Source organism: Salmo salar, chromosome 23 (genome assembly GCF_965601325.2).
Source record: "Salmo salar chromosome 23, fSalSal1, whole genome shotgun sequence".
In the NCBI taxonomy this organism is placed as follows: Eukaryota; Metazoa; Chordata; class Actinopteri; order Salmoniformes; family Salmonidae; genus Salmo; species Salmo salar.
In genome coordinates this window covers 22,233,760-22,254,792 of record NC_138313.1, presented here as the reverse complement: position 1 = coordinate 22,254,792, position 21,033 = coordinate 22,233,760, and the positions used below count along the sequence as shown (strand labels likewise).

The following is a 21,033-nucleotide window of genomic DNA, read 5'->3' as shown; positions in this document are numbered from 1 at the left end:
GCCAGATGGTGAAGCGTGATTCATCACTCCTCCAGAGTCCAATGGCGGTGAGCTTTACACCACTCCAGCCAACGCTTGGCATTGCACATGGTGATCTTAGGCTTGTGTGCAGATGCTCAGCCATGGACAGCCATTTCATGAAGCTCCCGACGAACAGTTATTGTGCTGATGTTGCTTCCAGAGGCAGTTTGCAACTGAGTACCCACAATTATTATTATTGTTATTTGTAAAAACAATTATTTACGCACTGCCGTTCTGTGAGCTTTTGCGGCCTACCACTTCGCAGCTGAGCCGTTGTTGCTCCTAGACGTTTCTACTTCACAATAACAGCACTTACAGTTCACCGGGGCAGCTCTAGCAGGGCAGAAATTTGACGAACTGACTTGTTGGAAAGGTGGCATCCTATGACAGTGCCACGTTGAAAGTCACTGAGCTCTTCAGTAAGGCCATTCTACTGCCAATGTTTGTCCATGGAGATTGCATGGCTGTGTGCCTGATGTTATACACCGGTCAGCAACGGAAGTGACTGAAATAGCCGAATCAACTAATCTGAAGGGGTGTCCACATACTTTTGTATATACAGTGTACTTTCAGAATTGTTTGGCGAGCTACTCATCGGTGGGCTGTAATCGACTTGTTGGAGACCCCTGCCCTAAAGAGAACCAACGAGGCCTAGGTGACAGTCTAGCCCTATTAACTAGCTACTAACCAACCAGAGGTCGGCATCAATATTAGCCATGGAGGACTGGGTTATACAAAGACCATCACCACCTGTCTGTCACGACCCCTATGGATAAGGTCTGTCCAACCACGGAGCTAAACCGACCAAATGTGTTACTGGAATTATCAAAACATTCTCTCTAATGCAGGAAACATGGAAGAGAATGGGAATTTGAACAGATATGGGAATGGTGCAATAAGCATGCAAAATGAAGGTAGACGAAACATGGCTTCACAGCTCTCCCTCTCCCGCTCCCCTCCCCGTAACCCAGGGCAACATCCCCCTCTCAAATCAGGCAGACAACTACCACAATCATGATTTCATTTGCGCGATTTTACATCTGCTGTGCAAATCAGTAGGGATGAGGTAGGGGTTAAGACGTTGACAAGATTATTCAGTCAAGGCGAAGCCAAGAGTAGAGCATATATCTGCATACATGCCAATGATGAGAAACAGTAGGCTTGGGGAAATGATTTAGATATATGAGAGAGAGGTGGAGTCAGAGGGCCCAGGCCTTGGTTGGTTGACGACTGCGGCAGGTACCCGCGGAGAGGGATGAGATGGTCAGTGTGTTGTCCGGACATCATGATTATATTGGAGTCTAGAATACTTAGAGAACCACTTACTGCTAGTTTTTCCATTTGCTAATAAGCAAGAGGGTGAGCAGGTCACAAAAACAAACAAACAAAACAGGAAGAGAGAAAGACCAAGAATTAGTGAGCCTTCACATCGAAACCCTGATATAGTGACCTGACAGGCGAGGAGGGGAGGGGTAACCCCCCCCCCCCTCCATCATAACGCCCATTCTCAGGTCAGGGGGGAGGCTTAGTCCCAACAGTGGTTGTTAGATAACACAGCGCACATCAGCTGGTCTAGGATCAGTGTGTTCAAGTCAAAGCAGTGTAGAAATACAGAGACAGGGACAGAGAGCTAAGAGGGGGGAGAAGAGAGCTAAGAGGGGGGAGAAGAGAGCTAAGAGGGGGGAGAAGAGAGCTAAGAGGGGGGAGAAGAGAGCTAAGAGGGGGGAGAAGAGAGCTAAGAGGGGGGAGAAGAGAGCTAAGAGGGGGGAGAAGAGAGCTAAGAGGGGGGAGAAGAGAGCTAAGAGGGGGGAGAAGAGAGCTAAGAGGGGGGAGAAGAGAGCTAAGAGGGGGGAGAAGAGAGCTAAGAGGGGGGAGAAGAGAGCTAAGAGGGGGGAGAAGAGAGCTAAGAGGGGGGAGAAGAGAGCTAAGAGGGGGGAGAAGAGAGCTAAGAGGGGGGAGAAGAGAGCTAAGAGGGGTGAGAAGAGAGCTAAGAGGGGTGAGAAGAGAGCTAAGAGGGGTGAGAAGAGAGCTAAGAGGGGGTTAAGTAGAAGAGAGCAGCGAATGAGTATGTGCCTCTCTGCTGATGACAGTACAACAGAGCTTTAGTCTGTACTAGCTCATTTTTCACAGCCAAGCATGTCCTCTGACCTGAAGGGGGGCTATAAAGCAAAAAGGCTATAAATCTATAACCTCCAGCAGCGATGTCAGAGTACTAAACATTATCAGGGGACAGGAGGAGACCGCATGGTAGAGGTTCTCAGCTGTCCTCAGATCAGCTACATCTACCATGATGAGCTGAAGTAATACTGGCTTCAGGACCAGTGGACACACCAGGGTTCAGTAGTGATTATATCACTGGGCTTGTGGGTAGTTCAAATATGGTGTCGAGGACGAACAAAAATGTTTCAAACAGGCGTGTTATGATGCTTATCGACTGTTAGAAAAGGCACTCAAACACAGACTGTCGTCACATTTTCTGAAAGACGTCAATTTGCTGTGTTCAGATGGGTGTGGGTTAGTCATACCTGGGCTTGAGTGTTGGGTCGTTGGTTACCGTCTTTGTCGCGAAACGTCTTCCTGCAGTTCTCCAGCCACTGTATGAATGGGATGAGGGAGGGAGGGAGGGAGGGAGGGAGGGAGGGAGGGAGGGAGGGAGGGAGGGAGGGAGGGAGGGAGGGAGAGAATACGTCATGAAATTGATTGTCTTTTTTCTTTCTACGAGTGTGTGTTTGTGCAGGGGTCAGGTGGGGGAGTAGATTTAATAAAAGTGCTGTACTTAGCGAATTAAAGCGGGTCGGTTCCAGTCCAGGGGGGGTGGAGACCAATCTTCCAGGAACTGCACCCGTCTCATTCAATTAGCGCCCCTGCATCCCAGAGCCCTCTCTCTCTCTCTCTCTCTCTCAATCTTATCTGTTCTCTTTACCCCCCCCCCCCTCCATCTCTCCTTCCTCCCTCCTGTCCAACCCTCTAACTGATTTAGGAGCGCCAGAGAATATGTTTAGCCCGTCAGCAGAGGATGTCGCTAGCAATGAGGACGCTAAATCCACTCATATCCTCCTGTGATTCAATGGCTGACCCGACGACGAGAGACACCCAACACATTTATCTCCTTATGACTCAGCTCATTGTCTCGGTTCTGTTCCCTCAGCCTCTTCCTCCCTGATCTGGGCTGGAGGTGAAATCGGACAGCTCATTGAGCCTTCAGGTTTTCCTCACTATAAATGAGAGGCCATTGAAGTACCACCCAGTGTTCTGGTGCAGGGCTGGTCCGAGTACAGATATGTGCTATGATAATTAGCCATAGAATAAGGATGTGTGATTGCGTGGTCTGGGGGTTTAGGAAACGATAGGTCAGAGTACTGTAACTGTAGATAGGGACAAGTGTGTAACGGTTAGATGTACATGGTGATGAACGGGGACAGCTCACCTCCTCAGCCGCCTCTCTCTTGCCGTTGTAGGTGTCCAGGTGCTCCTGCAACTCCAGCACACTAAACTTCAGAGTCTCCAGCAGTCCACATGACACCAACTACGACACAGACCGGACGCGTTAACCAACCAACGAAAGGACAACCAACTACACAATACAACATCACACGAGTGTGTCAACTCCCTGCAGTATAGGCCAAGTACATTTGCACTGCGTAACGTGCAATTGCGCACATAACAAGTACGGCTGATTATACAACTACTGCCGTCGCTAAAAATATCTCACCGACAAGCATGCTACAGTTAGCTTTCATCATGGTTCCCTTTTGCAACCAGAGAAATGATGCAACATAACTTCACATTATTAAGGAAGTGGTCATCTCTGTTTTAACAGGCGTAGACTCACCGTCTCAGCGTCCAGCAGCACCGTGGGGCACTGTGAGTGAGAGGTCATGACCTCCAGGGAGCTGAGGAACTGGTTCCCCATTCGCTGCAGCCGCTCTCCTAGGAAACGCACTGACGAGTGGGTGATGAAGCCAAACTTCCTCTGCATGCTCTGCAGACACCAAGACAATAACACATTCAACAGAGCGAACACACACACACACACACTAATATATACAAAACAAACATACAACATATCCCACTGTTTCTTTCACCTTAAATAGTCGGGAGAACACGTGGAAGGTGTACACAGCAGAGGACCCATCCGTGTCCGACAACATCTGGTTGACATGGCAACGCCAGGCGTCCTCCTCGTCGTCATAGGCAACGGGCTGGAAAGCTGCCAGGATGGCGGAGAGGAAGGGCGAGGGGGGCGGAGAGGCCTGGATCTCTGAGAAACCATCTTGATCACCCTCATCCTGACTGAGAACAGACAAACACACAGGGTCTGTCTTAGCACCACTGACACACACACAGGATTCACCCAATTCTGAATGCACAAACCCTCGCTCTGACTGCAACCAAAACAACCTCACACTTCCTCCTCCCCTCGCTCTCTCTCTGCAGATGTTTCTGCTGCAGTGTTTCTTTTGCAGAGCTCTACTACAGAGCAAAGAGAACACATGGGTCTCCTACCATCTTAACACAACCACACACACACACACACGATACTCACAGGCCTGTGGGACCGAACAGCCTGATGAAGCAGACGGAGTAGAAGTATCTGATGCCTGCGCTGCCGAGCGCTGTGGAGGACACAGACTTCGTCCTCATCCTCATCTTAACTCCCTCTCCCTCCCTCTCTCTCTGCCTGCCGCTCCCTCTCTCTGCAGCACAGTAACAGTCTCTCTCTCTCTCTGCAGCACAGTAACTCTGAGTCTCTGCTAGCTGCACTAGCCTGCCTAGCACACGGCACCGTACCACACAGGAATGCAGAGAAGAGCTCTATCTGAGCCCAGCATCTGACACACACACACACACACACACACACACAAAGGCCCCAATCTCACAGCAGGCAGCGCAACACCTCCTGCCGAGTTAAGCTTTCTTGTTGGCGCGAACACACACAGCAGAGCCCCTCTGTTTTCCGGGGGAGGATCATTAGGAGCACTGCCATTCCCTCTAGCCATCAATCAAACTGCCTGGGTTTTGGAAATGGGGGAAATTAATTCTAGTACTTGTGTACTGAATGAGCAAGCAAGAAGTGTATACGTGGTTTCTACATCTCTGGTAGTTGAATAGAGTTGATTTGTGGCTGTACTGTGATCAGTGTCCTCTAGCCCGAGTTGGTCCACCTTGATGAGCGTGTGTATATAAAAAGGAAAGAGAGGAGCCAGAGCTGGCCCACCTTCAGAGAGATGCCCGCTGCTCCAGCCCAGCTCCACTACCAGCCTGGCCCGCGTGGGAGTAGAGCCAGAGATGAGCTCACCAATTACAGCAGCTCTTAAGACCAGAGAAATCGCAGACAGGCCAGGCAGACCCGACACACTCAACCGTCCACTCGATCAATTACTTGGGCAAACACAGAACGCACATACAATACTTGCTGTCACGACACCAAGACCCACCACACACACACACACACACACACACACACAAAACAGGTTGGGAGCAACACATGGTCAGCTGCAGAGCAGTGCCCCTGGAGCAGGTTAGGGGGTTAAGTGCCTTGCTCAAGGACACGTCGGCAGTACGTGGCACCTGAGATATTGATGCCAGCAACACTCTGGTTGTTGACTCACTCCCCCCAGGTTCCGCTTCTCCACACGCAAGTCTGAACTGAAAACAGGATGTCAATCTAGAGACAGGATCAATGGATACCTGCCAACAATATACACCTGACGACAAACAGATATCTGACTAGAGGCCACAACCACTGGTACAGGTCCTCTGATACTGGTCAGTAGAGTACAGCAGTCTTACCTGGACATGTCGGAGAAGTCAGCCTCCTCCTCCTCACAGCGGTCGTCCAGCTCCTTCAGCGCCAGCGTCACGTCCTCCTCACACACAGAGCCACAGGGGCTGTCTAGGACGGGGGGCTGGGGCATGGCTGTGAGGGAGTCCCTCTCTTCACAGAGGGACCCCGGCGGGGTGTCTATGGCCGGTGGGAGAGGGGGGGCCGGGTCCAGGTCGTCGTGGGGGTCCTGGGAGTCGGTGAGGTCACACAGCTCAGGGGGCAGAGGGGGGGCGCTGCTGCCAAACCCCGTGTCCGTGCTCACGCTGCTGCTCAGCTCATCTGCTGCCGTCATGCTCACCCCGTCCTAAACAACAGCCAGCAGGGGGAGCTCAGGAGCAGGTCAGATATAGATATATATACACACTACAACACTACATCATTATACAAAGATACATTCTCTCGAAACCTCACAGAACCAGAACTGGTTGGTTGGCATGACAACAGCCCTTCTAGAAGTCTCCCTAAGAGTTACTTCAGTGGTTGCCAACTGTTTTCTGTTGTTGTTGCTTACTGTACCACCAACTGAATTTCTCTCTGCCCGGAGTACCCCCTCATTTTACCAGTAAGCTTATGGCCTTGTGGGTCTTCTCAAGAATCCCCTGTGGCTAGGCCAAGTACCCCCCAGGGCTCCCACTAACCCTGGTTAGAAACCACTGATCTACTTAACCTTTATCTATGCCTGACAAAAACATTGCTGGCTTAATCTCATTTTAGAACATTCAAGAAAATAATATTAGAGGTCACGGTCAGCATAATTCAAGAGATTGATGTTCACTTTAAAGAGTTCATACTGTGTCTCTCTAGAGAAAGGGAACACACTAAAGAAATAGGGCCAATATCAATCTGGGAGGCTGGGAGAGCTAACGAGCCTTCAGATTAGACGAGATGTGTTGCACTCTGATCAGTGGTGGGGAGGACGGGGCTCATAGTGATGGCTGGAACGGTCTCCCACAAAACACCTGGTTTCCCTGTGTCTGATACAATTACATTCCCTCCATTCATTATTACGAGCCAGCCTCCCCTGCCCGATGCATTCTAACCCATACGGATGGATCATAAACTACCGATTTATGGCTCACACTAAATGACTAGCTCCAGAAGACCGTAAAACGTGCCATTTGAACACAATGACACATTGTTACCCGACTGACAATGACAAACTGCTGTGCGGGGGTAGTTACCTGCATTAAACCACAGTGTGCGTCATTAGACAGGAAACACTACAAGTCAACTGTGTTCATGGAAGACACGTCCACGGAACTGGGGGGGGGGGGATCTAGAACATGTAATTGAAATGGACGTGTTCTGTCTGTGCCTCGTTTCCCTCCATTTAAGAGTCTAAGGCACTGAGAGAGGAGAAGGTGGCAGGCTGCCAGAGCGTCCCTGAGGCACGATGGCTTCATTACGGAAAGCTTTTAGGAGTGGGTGGCCGTCCGGGCCGTCGTGGAGGGGGTGAGCAAAAGAATCAATGGTTTTATCTGGGGCTCATTACACTAAGAGCTGGGCCTATCATGGGGGAGATGTCCTTGAGGTGATGGGTACAGGCAGGGACAGGAGGAGCTCACAGGGGATCTTTATTCACATTACTGGGGGGGGGGTTCTCTCTGACTGAAAGCACCCGTTGAAAATCCCACCTCTCAGTTTCCCCTCGCACAATCCGCAGATGTACGTCCTGTGTCAGTGTGTATGAGATGGTCAATTCAGAATGGGGTCGTCGGGGACAAACAAGGGCGGCATACCATCAACACAAAACCTAAACATTATGTGGAAGAGGTGTAGATAATAAAATGGACTAATGGAAGCTGTTAGTGACTATGGGTTCCCTAACTGTGTTCCCTGGTGAACGGTCCTCATTGGTTATATCTAACGCATGTCTGTGTCGCGTCACAATGCTCTCTAGCGTAGCCAGGCTTAACGAGCTCATACTCACATATGGGTCTGCCCCGCTGGTGTCCAATGCTCATCACGTATTTAACGAGGTGTTTCGTTTTCAATGTTCAGGTTCCAAATTGAGAGGTGAACCGTTTCGGCTAGCCTGAGGTGAGCATTGACGATGATGTCGTCCCCCCCCCCCCCCCCCAATTACACAAGCAAGAACCACGAACCAGCTAAATCAGAGAAAGCAAGAGCCAGCCCACCACAACACCCACAAGCCCCGAGCAGCGCGACAAGCGGAGAGAAAGAGATGAGACGGAGGGAGATGTGAACAAAGAGAGCACCCCTTACGGCTCTGTCCAGAGAACAGGCAGGACAAGAGCCAGCCCACTGCACCCCAGGTACAGCGCTCTCCCTAGAGGCAGGAGGAGAGAGGAGGCTCTGTCCAGAGAACAGGCAGGACAAGAGCCAGCCCACTACACCCCAGGTACAGCGCTCTCCCTAGAGGCAGGAGGAGAGAGGAGGCGGCCACCAACCCTCTGCGTGAAAAAAAAATAAGTCTGACAGAGAGAGCCCAGCAGAGGTAGAAAGTGGTTAAAAGAAGAAGGCGCTAGAAAGAACCGGAGCACCCCGATTTATTTCTCCCGATTGGTCGCACCTCAGGCAGCTGACTGCTGTTTGAGTCAGAGTGGGGTATCTCCAGTGCAGTGCTGTCCTGGCGGGGCAGCAGGGCCGTGGTCTCCTCTGTCAAGGCACTGCTGGACGACTCCTGCGATTGCTGCAGAGAGTCCACGTGGTTGGACGTGGCATCGTCCGTAGCCGAGTCACTGTTCATCTGGAGTGAGAGACGGACGCAAAGAACGGTTCAACTTTTCCATTTGGAACTAGATAGTAAATACTAAATCAAACCTCCAAACTCAATATATTATCTGGTCCTCTGCTCCGTGGCTCCAGGATATCTGCTACTATACCGTTTAGTATTTATTGTTCAACATGCAAGGTTCTTTTTTGGCATACACGAGTAAGATGTTAACCAAGAAAAAAAAAAAATCAGCTATGTTCCAGGCATTCTTACAAAACATTGTTGTTATTTGAAAAAACGATATATTCTCACATTACTCTGTCTGCAAATGACATGCTGCATGCTCATGGTAGCACTGTTTAAAAGTTACTACAGAGCCGTCTTCGGGCCCAAGAGGATCAGTCTCACAGTGCATTATCAAGCGCAAAGGAGGAATAAGACAGCATAGACTGAAGAGCAGCTCCAGGAATAACAGCATATTGTCGATAACACCCTGGGAAGATATATATTTTTTTAGCAAAGCAAAGAGACGTTAAGAGAAAGGCAGCCAGAGGATTGGGGGTTAAAATGATATTGGGTTCATGCTCACAAAGGAACATGCTGTTAATTTGATGCCAGTTGTAACTTGACTAAATACATGCTATGGACTCTTGAGTTTCACTTTATTGTAGCTTATCTCCCAGTTAGTTCATTGATTCACATATATTATGTCTGTGACCTTAAACCTATCAGAAAGCTGGACTGATTCTTAGAAGTACAGTGTTTGGGTCTCTACTTTACTTACCTAAAAACAAACTTCTGGGGGAAGGGGGGTACTGGTTTGTGGGTAAAATTAGGGTAGAGCATCTAGGATTGGGGTGAAGGAGGGTAGAGGGAGGGAAATAGTGACTGGTACCAGCGGAAGCAAGCATCTAACCCCAGGCCATACCGGGTAAGGTAGCAGCTCTGCAATAGCTCTGCTCAGCGGGGACACACACACACCATGCCAACGGGCTGTGTGAGGAGCATGGGGACGGGAGGGGGACGGGGGCACCCTGGTGGTGGGTGAGACTTACGAGGCCAGAGCGGGTGAGAATCTGGCTAGCGCTCAGTACCTCCTCCTCAGACGACTCGTCCGTGTCCTCCTGGTTGGTGAGGTTGAGGCTGGGCGTGCTCCCGGTGTACTGGCACTCCTGCAGGGACGGCGTGTCCCCGTCTCCCTCCCCCTTGTCCATGCTGTCCAGGGAGCGGCGACGCACGCCCCAGTTAAAGTTGTCCATGCTCTCCCCCTACAGGACACCCAAGGAAACAGCAGTCAGATACCAGTAGAACTAACGGAAGTTTGAGAGATCTGTCGAAGATGTGGATGGATCACAACAGCACAAGTACACAAGAAAACAGAAGTACGTCACTAACATGCCACATCTAAAAGAGCTGTGTTTGGGATGGGGAGGAAACAATGCCTTTTCTCTAAGGCTGTTTGACCCTAATCACGTCGGACATAGAGCTGCAAAACTTTAAAGACAAACTAAAAAGCACAAGCGGAGGATAATCAGGACAAAGTGCAGACTACATTGATCATGAAACAAGAAGTATTTGTGGCATGCTTCATTGGCTGTCTGTTTCTAGACTGACAAAACAGGTGCTTCTACAGGGTGACAATCACATGACTGACAGAGGGAACAGCAGGGCACTGAGGAGAGCAGCTCTTGCTGGCCCAAAACTTACCTGCAACTCCTTGTGGCGGGAAAGGAGGAAAGGTAACAAAGTGAGTTAGGAAGAGTAGGCAGTAGGGACAGTTAGAGGACAACATGGAAGAAAAGTCATACCAAGACCTGCACACGCACTCGGATGTACTTGAGTGCATGAGCCCACAATCACACACACTGAATGAAACCATTTGTTGTCACCCATCAACGACATGATCTGAAATGATGCAACAGCAGAGCGACTATTGCAAATGATCATATACAAGACAGGTGTGTGTGTGTACAGATGACTTATCCTAGTGTACAGTAAGTCACCCCTCACCTCAGCATCTTCCAGCTCCACGTCCAGGAAATCAAAGTCCTTGAAGACTCCAAACTGCTGCTCACTTCCTGCATCCTCTCCCTGCAGGTCCTCCTCCCTCACCACCTCCTCCACCGTGGGGATCAAACTGGTTTGCTGATCACCTGAGTCCAGGTCCTCATTGGATGAGAACACCACCTAAACACAGACAGAGAGAGTACAGTTATGGTAAACATGTTCAATAAAGCACATGGAGGGATAGGATATGTTTTGTTGAAGTTGATCACTAGTCATGCTCGCTCACAGTTTGACATGCCAGGTGTCTTACAGAAGGATTCTTGGGAACGCCAGACTCGGGACCACACAGAGAAAGAACGTTCATGAGCTTCTCTCTGGTTCTCCTCTAAATTAAGACAACATAAACCAAAAACGCATGAGACATTTCAACGTTACACATATCAAACCACATCGTAACATATCCCGTGGCTGAAAGTACCTGAGAGAGTTGGGGCCTCTTCCAGCTGACAGGCACCAGGCCGTTGGAGTTGGATCCAGAGGAAGTGGAGGACGTGCTCCGGGTCACAGCGATGACTTGCGGTTTCCCATTCCGCCCTACAGTTGTGCGCTGGTCCCCGTACTTATGCCCTATGATGGGCGTCTGGGGGTCAAAGGTTAAACCAGTTAATCTCGATTATACAGGTCTGATTATTTTCTGATAGATGGTAGGGGATGAAGGTAAAAGAAGAGTGAGAAACATGGAAAGAGTGAAAAAAACAATCAATCAGAGAAGGACAAAAAGATAAGAGGACGTAGGTCAGGACAGATGTCTGAGAAAGGTACTTCTTTGTATTGACCTTTTACAGTTTCATTCAAAAACATGTTACAACATAAAACACAAAGTTTAAAAACATACATTTGTACATGGAGCAGGCAAGACCTCACCTCTGAGATGTCGAAGTGGAAGTCCAGCGTCTTGCCGGGTAGCTCCTTAGAGGAGTTGTTGAAGATGCGAGTGAAGGCCATCTCTGGGGATCCAGAGGACTCGGAGCTGTAGGAGCGCTGCACCTCGTCTGGCAACACCAGGCTGGCCGACCGAGACACCACCAGCTTCAGGATGTTCTGGGCCTCCTTCCAGTACGGGCTCTGGGGAACACACAGGAACAGAGGTGGTGTTGGTTAGATTGTTAATAGGAGAGAATTTAAACATGGTTTTAGGAGGACACCTCAGTTCTAGGGAAAGTTAAATATATTTGTCCTTCAACTCAAACCCATTGTTCTTTCCCAAACAAAACACCATCCAATTCTAGGCCTATCCACAGATGTGAAGGAACAACATGTCTACAGTCAGCGCTCCCATGATACTGTATGACATTTTCATATCACGTACACAAGTACAGTGAAATGACTTTCATGCAAGCTTCAAACCCAACAATGCAGCAATCAATATAGTACTAAAAATAACAAGGTAGAACAAAAACATGAGAAATAAAAATAAGAACACACAAAAGTAAGAAGCTATATAGAGGGTCAGTTCCAATTCCATATTTACAATGTGTAGGGATACTGGAGTGAAAGAGGTAGATATGTATAGGGGTAAGTTGACCAGGCATCAGGATGTATGATAAACAGAGTAGCAGCAGCGTAAATGATGATTGCATGTGGGTAAGTGTGCGTGCGCGTGTGTAGAATCAGTATAAATGTGTGTGCATGTTATGCGTGAGTGTGTAGAGTCCTGTGAGTTTGCATGGAGACAGTGTCAAAATCACATAGACGTGTCAACTAGTCCACGTAGCCATTCTGTTAGATATTTAGCAGTCTTATGGCTTGGGGATAGAAGCTGTTCAGGAGCCTGTTGGTGTCTGACTTGATGCACTGGTACTGCTTGCCGTGCGGAAGCAGAGAGAACAGTCTATGGCTTTGGAGGCTGGAGTCTAACGATGACCACGCGGTCGTGGGTGAACAGGAAGTACAGGAGGGGACTAAGCACACACCCCTGTGGGACCCCTGTGCTGAGGGTCAGCATATTCGATCCTACTCGGACCAGGCTGACAACCCTTACAAGCAACCTTGAAAGAACTCGGTCTGAATTAACAGTCTTTATTCAAACACACTAACAAAAGAATCCACTTGTACAAAAGCACACACTGCTGTGGAGGTCGGTGAGTGGAGAATTGTCCTGAGGCTGGGTGGGGGAGGGTAGGAGTGGTAGTCAGGCCAGTTGCAGCTCTGACTGAAGCGCAGTTCAAGCCCAGAGGTCAGGGCTGGTAAAAGACTCTTCTATAAAGAGCCTTGGCTGGCTGACTATGTCCAAATGGCCTGAGATCCATGACCTGCTTTAAATCTTCAAGTGCGTCACTCTGTAGAGATGGAGTCATTCTGGCTTTCTCCCTCACATATTCACTCTCTTACACACCAACGGCTGTATCTGCTGAAATGAAAGAGCCACGTGACACATACAGGAATAGAGCTGCCTGACACAATGTACTGTATCAGCCAATTCCCGTTCATTCTTCTCAAACCTCTCCGAGATGAGGCCTAAACAGTGTCAGAGTGTTGGGCTGAAACCTAAAGGGCCAAACCAGGTCTCACCTGGACATATTTGCCGATGATCTTCATGATCTCCAGGTTGAACTGTTTAACGGGCGCAGCAGACAGGTCAATGTGACTCAGCAGGCTGTAGATGATCTGCAGCAGGGACTGCTGCATGCTGGGTAGGCCTTTCTCCAGCAACTGGGGGTGAGAGGGGAAGGGGAAGGAACAGGCTCTCACAGCAGCTATCATGGGTTAGATGTTGGACATCTGATTACCAGCTGATCAACAATCAACTGCTGACTTGCCATAATAAAAAAACACAAGCTCCTGTAAACGGAGGTTAACCAGTGGGTGTAATGTGGACGGACTACGTAATAAGTTGCCAGCTTTGATTCTCCTCATTACTTCTATGAAAGCCTGGTGTTGCGGGTGCTTACCTCGGCCAGATATGTGACCAGACTGAACGTGATCTCAGCGAAGGCGTCGTGCAGGTAACGACACACCACGTTGATCCAGTTGGCGCAGTCTCTGGAGTAGCTGTGTGCGCTGTACAGGCTCATCATGTGGGCCAGGTTAGACAGCGTGGCGGACTTCTCCTCGGCACACACCTTGGCTATCTTATCCGCCGTCTCCTTGCAGAACGGAGTGGGGCTGTCAAAGTGCTGGATGAGGTGAGGCAGCAGGCACAGGATGTTTAGAGGAAAACCTACAAGGAGACGGTAACAGACGACGTCAGGATCAAGTGAATCTAGATCGCCTGAGCAAACACAGGAAGAGAAACAGGTCTAAACCCATCGGAAGGCTCTAGGGGTATTAGTGCCATTTACCAAGCATGAAGCCAGGAACTTGTGCTGGATAAGATCAATACCTGCTCGCTTACCTGCCACCTGGGAGGGGTCGACCAGGGTGTGGCGGGAGACGCTGATGAGCTTGCTTAGCAGGTGGATGGTGAGCTCCTGGGTGGAGGCTGAGGTGAAGCCCTTGAGGAAGAGCTGCAGCAGACCAGGGAAGCTGTACCATTTCAGCTTGGCCTGCACCCTCTCTAGTCTCTCCCTGCTGTCTGCGTTCTCCAGGGGCAGCTGGCCCAGTAGCTTGTTGAGCAGCCGCAGGGCCAGCAGGTACTCAAACTCATAGTCCGACTCCAGGAGGGATGCCGCTATCCAGAACACCGTGGCCATCAGGTTGGATGGGTCCACAGGAGGGATGGCCTCCTCCCCAGGACCCCCTCTGCCACCCTCCCGCAACGACGACAAGCTCTGCGTTCGGGCTAGGTTGCCGTGGCTACCGGCCAGCCGGTCGGCGATGTCTAGGGTGTTACTGCGGCGGCGGTCTCCCTTACGTTCACCCACGAGGCTGGCGCGGAGGGAGTTGCTGCGGGTGTGGCTGTGGGGGTAGTGGCCTTGGTGGAAAAGACCACCGCTACTCAGATTCAGCTGGCCCGTGCTCTTCCTTTTAGCTGCAAACTTGGCCCCCAGCAGGTGCTCATGGGCAGAGGGCCTGCAGGATAAATGACAATAAGTATTTCGCTAACATAGGGTTTTAAAGTGTCGATAACGTGTGTGTTTAGAGAGCGCGAGTTGACAAAATTGTGTTTGTATCAGCGACGGGAAATACCACAGTAACAGTGTGAGACAATGTCCACTGAACATTTTACAAAAACACATTTACTTGAAGAACAGTGCAGAAGCAAAGTTCGGTAACAGAATGACGGAACAAACAGCACAAACTGTCATCATTCTGTTACCAAACTTTGCATCTGCACTGTAAACATGTTTTTGTAAAACTCTGGAAATTGTTAAGTAGTCCTTGTGCATAGAGTTGTATGGTTTGCTTTGCAATCATTGGTTTTGTTACATACATTTTCATGTGAAAAATCAGTCTCATTGTCACTGTTACCGTGGAATTGCCCAGATCTAACTGGTCAGTGCTTACTGTGCCAAAGCAGTGAGGAGGTCATAGTTCTTGACGGTGTCAGCGAGCGTGTCGATCCCTGACTCCAGAGTCAGCAGCAGCTCGATAACAAAACCCTGAGGAGACAGAGGAGCAGAGGTCAACCACCGAGACAAACCGACCCCTGATACTGCAGTACCCAGTGGCTGCTGCTTCCTAACAGAGTTGCTGATCCACACTGATCACAGGTCAGAGTGGCTGAACCCTCTGGAGTATAGTACCTGTTTAACCTGTCTGGGCTAAGGGGCAGTATTTTCACGGCCGGATGAAAAACGTACCCAATTTAAACAGGTTACTACTCTGGCCCAGAAACAAGAATATGCATATTATTAGTAGATTTGGATAGAAAACACACACTGAAGTTTCTAAAACTGTTTGAATGGTGTCTGAGTATAACAGAACTCATATGGCAGGCAAAAACCTGAGAAAAATCCAAGCAGGAAGTGAAAAGTCAGAATTGTAGTTCTTCTTTTGATTCTCTAACGAAGCTCCAGTGTCTGTGGGGTGACGTTGTACTTCCTAAGGCTTCCATTGGCTGTCTAAAGCCTTCAGAAAGTGGTTTGAGCATTTTCCTGTCACTGGGCAGAGTATAGGAGCTCAGTTACTGAGTGGTCTGCCTGGCAACAAAGGGATTGGATATGCTCGGTCCCACGAGCACACCCCTCCTTCTTTTTCTTCTTGAATAAATATGCTATTGTCCAGTTGGAATATTATCGCAATTTTACGTAAAAAATACCATAAAGATTGATTTTAAACAGCGTTTGACATGCTTCTAAGTACGGTAATGGAACATTTGACGTTTCGTCTCTTGTTCCGTGCTCGCGCGTTATGCCTTTGGATAAGTGATCTGTACGCACGAACAAAACGGAGGTATTTAGACATAAATATGGATTATTTGGAACAAAAACTAAATTTCTTGTGGAAGCAGCAGTCCTGGGAGTGCATTCTGACGAAGATCAGCAAAGGTAATACAATATTTCTAATACTAATTCTGAGTTTAGGTTGCCCCGAATTTGGCGGGTGTCTGAATAGCTCGCCGTGATGGCTGAGCTATGTACTCAGAATATTGAAAAATGTGCTTTCTCCGTAAAGCTATTTTAAAATCTGACACAGCGGTTGCATAAAGGAGTTGTCTATCTATAATTCTTAAAATAATGATGTATTTTGTCAATGTTTATGAGTATTTTTGTAAATTGATGTGCACATTCACCGGCGGTTTTGGTGGGAATACATTTTCTGAATATCACGCGCCAATGTAAAATGCTGTTTTTGGATATAAATATGAACTTTATCGAACAAAACACACATGTATTGGGTAACATAATGTCCTAGGAGTGTCATCTGATGAAGATCGTCAAAGGTTAGTGCTTCATTTAGCTGTGTTTTGGGTTTTATTGACACGTGTCCTTGCTTGGAAAATGGCTGTGGTTATTTTTGTCTATGTACTCTCCTAACATAATCTAATGTTTTGCTTTCGCTGTAAAGCCTTTTTGAAATCGGACAATGTGGTTAGATTAACGAGAAGTGTATCTTTAAAATGGTGTAAAATAGTCGTATGTTTGAGAAAGTTGAATTATGACATTTTGTTGTTTTTGAATTTTCCGCCCTGATATTTCACTGGCTGTGTCCCACCTAGCCCATACTAGTTAAGCGGCTATACTCTCATCTCAGATCAGAAGTTACTGAGAAAACTTATAGAGCAGACAGCCCAAAGGTCATACTAGAAGGTGGTTGTCTTGATACCGGTGGGTCGTGTAGCTCACCTGCGCCTCCTCTCCCGGGTCGCCCACTGTCTCTACGAGGCGTGAGAGGACATCAGAAAGCGTGGCGGCTGTGAGGGGTTGTTTGAGAGCCCTGAAGATCTGGAAGGAGCGTCCTGCGTAGTGACGAGACGAGCAGGACAGAGCAGTCTGCAGGGCGACCTCACTCAGCAACTGCTCCAGTTGGAAACCTGGTTAACACAAACAGCCAGAGATATTTCATATAAAAACACAAGGATGCTAGACACAAGAATAGAGGGATATTTAATGGCAATATTTTAGCGCTAAGAAATGCTACAGGACAGGACAGTCAGTGCAGTAGAGAGTGATAAGGAAGTGACATAAACACACAAGGACCTGACTGGGACTGTTTGAAGACCGTCACTACATGTCGGAGGAACACGCTCAGCTGGTCAGCACTCTTTATGTTGGGGTTCTTGGGTGACACGTCCTCATGGTTCCACAGGGGCCCCCGCTTTCTGCAGGACAGAAAGACAAGCCCGAATCAGGAGAGAAAACGAGGGGGAAGTCCGAACGATCGTCACACAACTCATCGAACCCTGATATTCTCACCCCAAGACAAAATGGTTTGTAGTAGCACACGCAAACACATGCAAATAAACGATACCCCATCCTTTCAGACATGGCTGCAAGTGCGAGATCAGATACATGGGTTGGATGAAGAAATGAGTCATGATGCTACAGTACATCACACAAGACAAACTGATATATAGAGCTATGACAGACACATACAGTGCAAAAAACAGATTTTCAGGTAAATGTAGTGTAGTTGAGTGTCGGGTACTACCTGGAGGTGACAAACTCGATGAGGGCTTTGACCTTCTCGTACTGCTCTGCGGTGACGTCCAACCCGTTGATCAGGGTGGGGGTGAGGTGGGGCAGGGGGACGACTCCTGCACCCAGGCTGATGCTGGACGACGTGGAGCTGGAGCTCAGGCCTGAGTCTGTCATGGGAGACGGCTGGTAGTCTGGCACAAAGTCACACACTCCTGCGTGAGTAACACACAGACACGAGCATGGCTGACGAATCGCTAGAAACTTGAGATTTCACAAACTGATCTGTGAAGACTGGAGAGCAAATAAGGACATGGATCTCTGCTGCCCCCTACTGATCTTATTGGACAATACAGAACCAGGCAAAGAGATATTTGTGTGCTTGAGCTAAGCTACTCAGATCTTTGCAGAGCACTACTGACCTGTGAGGTTGAACTCGTGGGGCGGTGGCTTCACGGTCAGCACCTTGGGGTCGTTGTACTCTCGGTTGCGCAGCAGCACGGAGGCCAGGGATTGGACGCCGCTGTTGGTTCCCTGGACGACCAGCAGGTGAAGCAGGAGGCGTTTGCAGTGCTCGTAGACCTCAGGGTGCTGGTGGTCCAACCCTGGTGGGGGGAGAAACAACACAAGGGACTACTGAGAAAATCTATTCCATGAACACTGGCAAAAGTAGTTTGCATTTGTTTTGCCTGTAAATGATGAGTATAAAGACAAGTATACGTCACTCAAATCGCAATCAGTCAGCTGTATAGAGGTGAGTCGTTAGTTACCTATGAAGATGGAGTGCAGCAGGAGGTGAAGGTAGGCGCTCCACTCCACTTTGACCCCATGGTCCACTATAAGGTCAGTCAGTAGGATGACAGCTATGTTACACCTGAGGTACACCACAACAGCGGGTCAGCTGGGACAGGGGAAAGGTCATACAGACAGGTCAAGTGGAGAGGGGGGGGTAGAGGTTACCTGTGGAGGGGTACTCCAGGGGTGTTGGTCTCTGGCAGGTAGTCCACCAGAGGGGACCAGCAGCCCCCTGTGGGAGGGAAAGGGAGGGGCTCGGGACGGTTGTGGTCCATCACCTTCAGACGCCAGTTAGCATACAGCGGCATGGAGTCACCTGGAGAAAACAGTGGCTTATCACACACCTGTGGCAACGTGGACGTACAGTATGTATATACAGTTGAAGTCGGAAGTTTACATACACCTTAGCCAAATACATTTAAACTCAGTTTTTCACCATTCCTGACATTTAATCCTAGTAGAAATTCCCTGTCTTAGGTCAGTTAGGATCACCACTTTATTTTAAGAATGTGAAATGTCAGAATAATAGTAGAGAGAATGATTTGTTTCAGCTTTTATTTCTTTCATCACATTCCCAGTGGGTCAGAAGTTTACATACACTCAATTAGTATTTGATAGCATTGCCTTTAAATTGTTTAACTTGGGTCAAACATTTCGGGTAGCCTTCCACAATCTTCCCACAATAAGTTGGGTGAATTATAGCCCATTCCTCCCGACAGAGCAACTGAGTCAGGTTTGTAGGCCTCCTTGCTCGCAAATTTCCTATGGGATTGAGGTCAGGGCTTTGTGATGGCCACTCCAATAGCTTGAATTTGTTGTCCTTAAGCCATTTTGCCACAACTTTGGAAGAATGCTTGGGGTCATTATCCATTTGGAAGACCCATTTGTGACCAGGCTTTAACTTCCTGACTGATGTCTTGAGATGTTGCTTCAACATAGCCACATAATTTTCCTCCCTCATGATGCCATCTATTTTGTTAAGTGCACCAGTCCCTCCTGTAGAAAAGCACCCCCACAACATGATGCTGCCACCACCGCGCTTCACAGTTGGAACGGTGTTCTTCGGCTTGCAAGCCTCCCCCTTTTTCCTCCAAACATAAGTCATTATGGCCAAACAGTTCTATTTTTGTTTCATCAGACCAGAGGACATCTCTCCAAAAAGCATGAGCTTGTCCCCATGTGCAGTTGCAAACCGTAGTCTGGCTTTCTTATGCCGGTTTTGGAGCAGTGGCTTCTTCCTTGCTGAGCAGCCTTTCAGGTTATGTCGATATAGGACTCGTTTTACTGTGGATATAGATACTTTTGTACCGGTTTCCTCCAGCATCTTCACAAGGTCCTTTGCTGTTGTTCTGGGATTGATTTGCACTTTTCGCACCAAAGTACATTAATCTCTAGGAGACAGAACACGTATCCTTCCTGAGCTGTATGATGGCTACATGGTCCCATGGTGTTAATACTTGCATACTATTGTTTGTACATATGAACGTGGTACCTTCAGGCGTTTGGAAATTGCTCCCAAGGATGAACCAGACTTGTGGAGGGCTACAATTTATTTACAGAGGTCTTGGGTGATTTCTTTTGATTTTCCCATGATGTCAAGCAAAGAGGCACTGAGTTTGAAGGTAGGCCTTGAAATACATCCACAGGTATTGACTCAAATGATGTCAATTAGCCTATCAGAAGCGTCTAAAGCCATGACATCATTTTCTGGAATTTTCCAAGCTGTTTAAAGGCACAGTCAACTTAGTGTATGTAAACCTCTGACCTACTGGAATTGTGATACAGTGAATTATAAGTGAAATAATCTGTCTGGAAACAATTGTTGGAAAAATTACTTGTGTCATGCAGACTTGCCAAAACTATAGTTTGTTAACAAGAAATTTGTGGAGTGGTTGAAAAACGAGTTAATAACTCCAACCTAAGTGTATGTAAACTTTTGACTTCAACTGTAAAGCATAGAGTAGTATGGCTGTCTCTTACTCTTCTCCTCCTCATAGGATCCTCCAGAGCTGCTGCTGTAGCGAGACTCCAGGCGGTGGTGCTGACGGTTCAGGTTGCTGTTCAGACCACTGTAGATGTCCAGATGGGTGGAACTGCAGACAACAGAGAGACAGCTGTAGTCTTACTGGGAGTGTCTCGGTGTGTGTGTGTGTGTGTGTGAGAGAGTTAGTGTGTGATTTCATACCTGTCATCCATGTTGGAGTCTTTATTCTTGCTGCTGTCATGGTGACCGTCGGTTCCTGGCACCATGGTGTTACTGCTGGAGGTGGTTCCTGTCGACAGAGACGGGGATAGACATCTAGAAACTACGGCAACAAGGTTTATGAGGTACATGACAGACAATGTCATTATGACAGTTATACATACAGTCCAACAGTCCATGAGGGAGCAGACGGGGGAATATGTAACATAGAAACATCAGGCATCTGTGTTTCATATCCCAGGACAGTGGGGCTATAACGTAGAGGGGGGACATGTATAGAAGACAGTGTGATATATACCTGCTGAGGTGACGGAGGGGATCTTGTAGCTGGAGGTGATGCGGTAGTAGGGAGGGTTGTCCATGTGAGTGACAGCAGAGCTCACTGGGTCTGTCAGGTCCAGCTCACACATCAGCTCCTCCAGCAGCTGCATAGTCTTATCCCTGCCCAGGTACACCACCACCCGCTTCACCTGACAACACACAC

At 48.5% G+C, this 21,033-nt stretch overlaps 1 protein-coding gene across 21 annotated transcripts in view; it reads right to left on the bottom strand.

The window, feature by feature from the left end:
• The window catches only part of LOC106584104 (protein furry homolog-like), a 92,617-nt gene that overhangs the window by 4,298 nt on the left and 67,286 nt on the right, over nt 1–21,033 (bottom strand). For 7 of the 21 annotated variants that reach the window (XM_082967970.1, XM_082967971.1, XM_082967955.1 and 4 more), the window contains 26 exons: nt 20,848–21,019; nt 20,532–20,619; nt 20,327–20,439; nt 18,512–18,662; nt 18,322–18,425; nt 17,974–18,156; nt 17,565–17,766; nt 17,108–17,235; nt 16,760–16,947; nt 14,979–15,073; nt 13,915–14,543; nt 13,484–13,752; nt 13,104–13,244; nt 11,457–11,657; nt 11,011–11,172; nt 10,819–10,917; nt 10,536–10,712; nt 9,581–9,793; nt 8,382–8,558; nt 5,815–6,152; nt 5,593–5,670; nt 4,107–4,314; nt 3,854–4,003; nt 3,449–3,547; nt 2,547–2,615; nt 1,348–1,365 (listed from right to left, as the gene is read on the bottom strand). In XM_082967970.1, coding sequence (XP_082824096.1) covers nt 1,348–1,365; nt 2,547–2,615; nt 3,449–3,547; nt 3,854–4,003; nt 4,107–4,314; nt 5,593–5,670; nt 5,815–6,152; nt 8,382–8,558; nt 9,581–9,793; nt 10,536–10,712; nt 10,819–10,917; nt 11,011–11,172; nt 11,457–11,657; nt 13,104–13,244; nt 13,484–13,752; nt 13,915–14,543; nt 14,979–15,073; nt 16,760–16,947; nt 17,108–17,235; nt 17,565–17,766; nt 17,974–18,156; nt 18,322–18,425; nt 18,512–18,662; nt 20,327–20,439; nt 20,532–20,619; nt 20,848–21,019 — 4,452 coding nt within the window. The remainder of the gene's footprint in view (nt 1–1,347; nt 1,366–2,546; nt 2,616–3,448; nt 3,548–3,853; nt 4,004–4,106; nt 4,315–5,592; nt 5,671–5,814; nt 6,153–8,381; nt 8,559–9,580; nt 9,794–10,535; nt 10,713–10,818; nt 10,918–11,010; nt 11,173–11,456; nt 11,658–13,103; nt 13,245–13,483; nt 13,753–13,914; nt 14,544–14,978; nt 15,074–16,759; nt 16,948–17,107; nt 17,236–17,564; nt 17,767–17,973; nt 18,157–18,321; nt 18,426–18,511; nt 18,663–20,326; nt 20,440–20,531; nt 20,620–20,847; nt 21,020–21,033) is intronic. The other 14 variants (XM_082967962.1, XM_014168954.3, XM_082967966.1 and 11 more) reach the window with 12 other exon arrangements.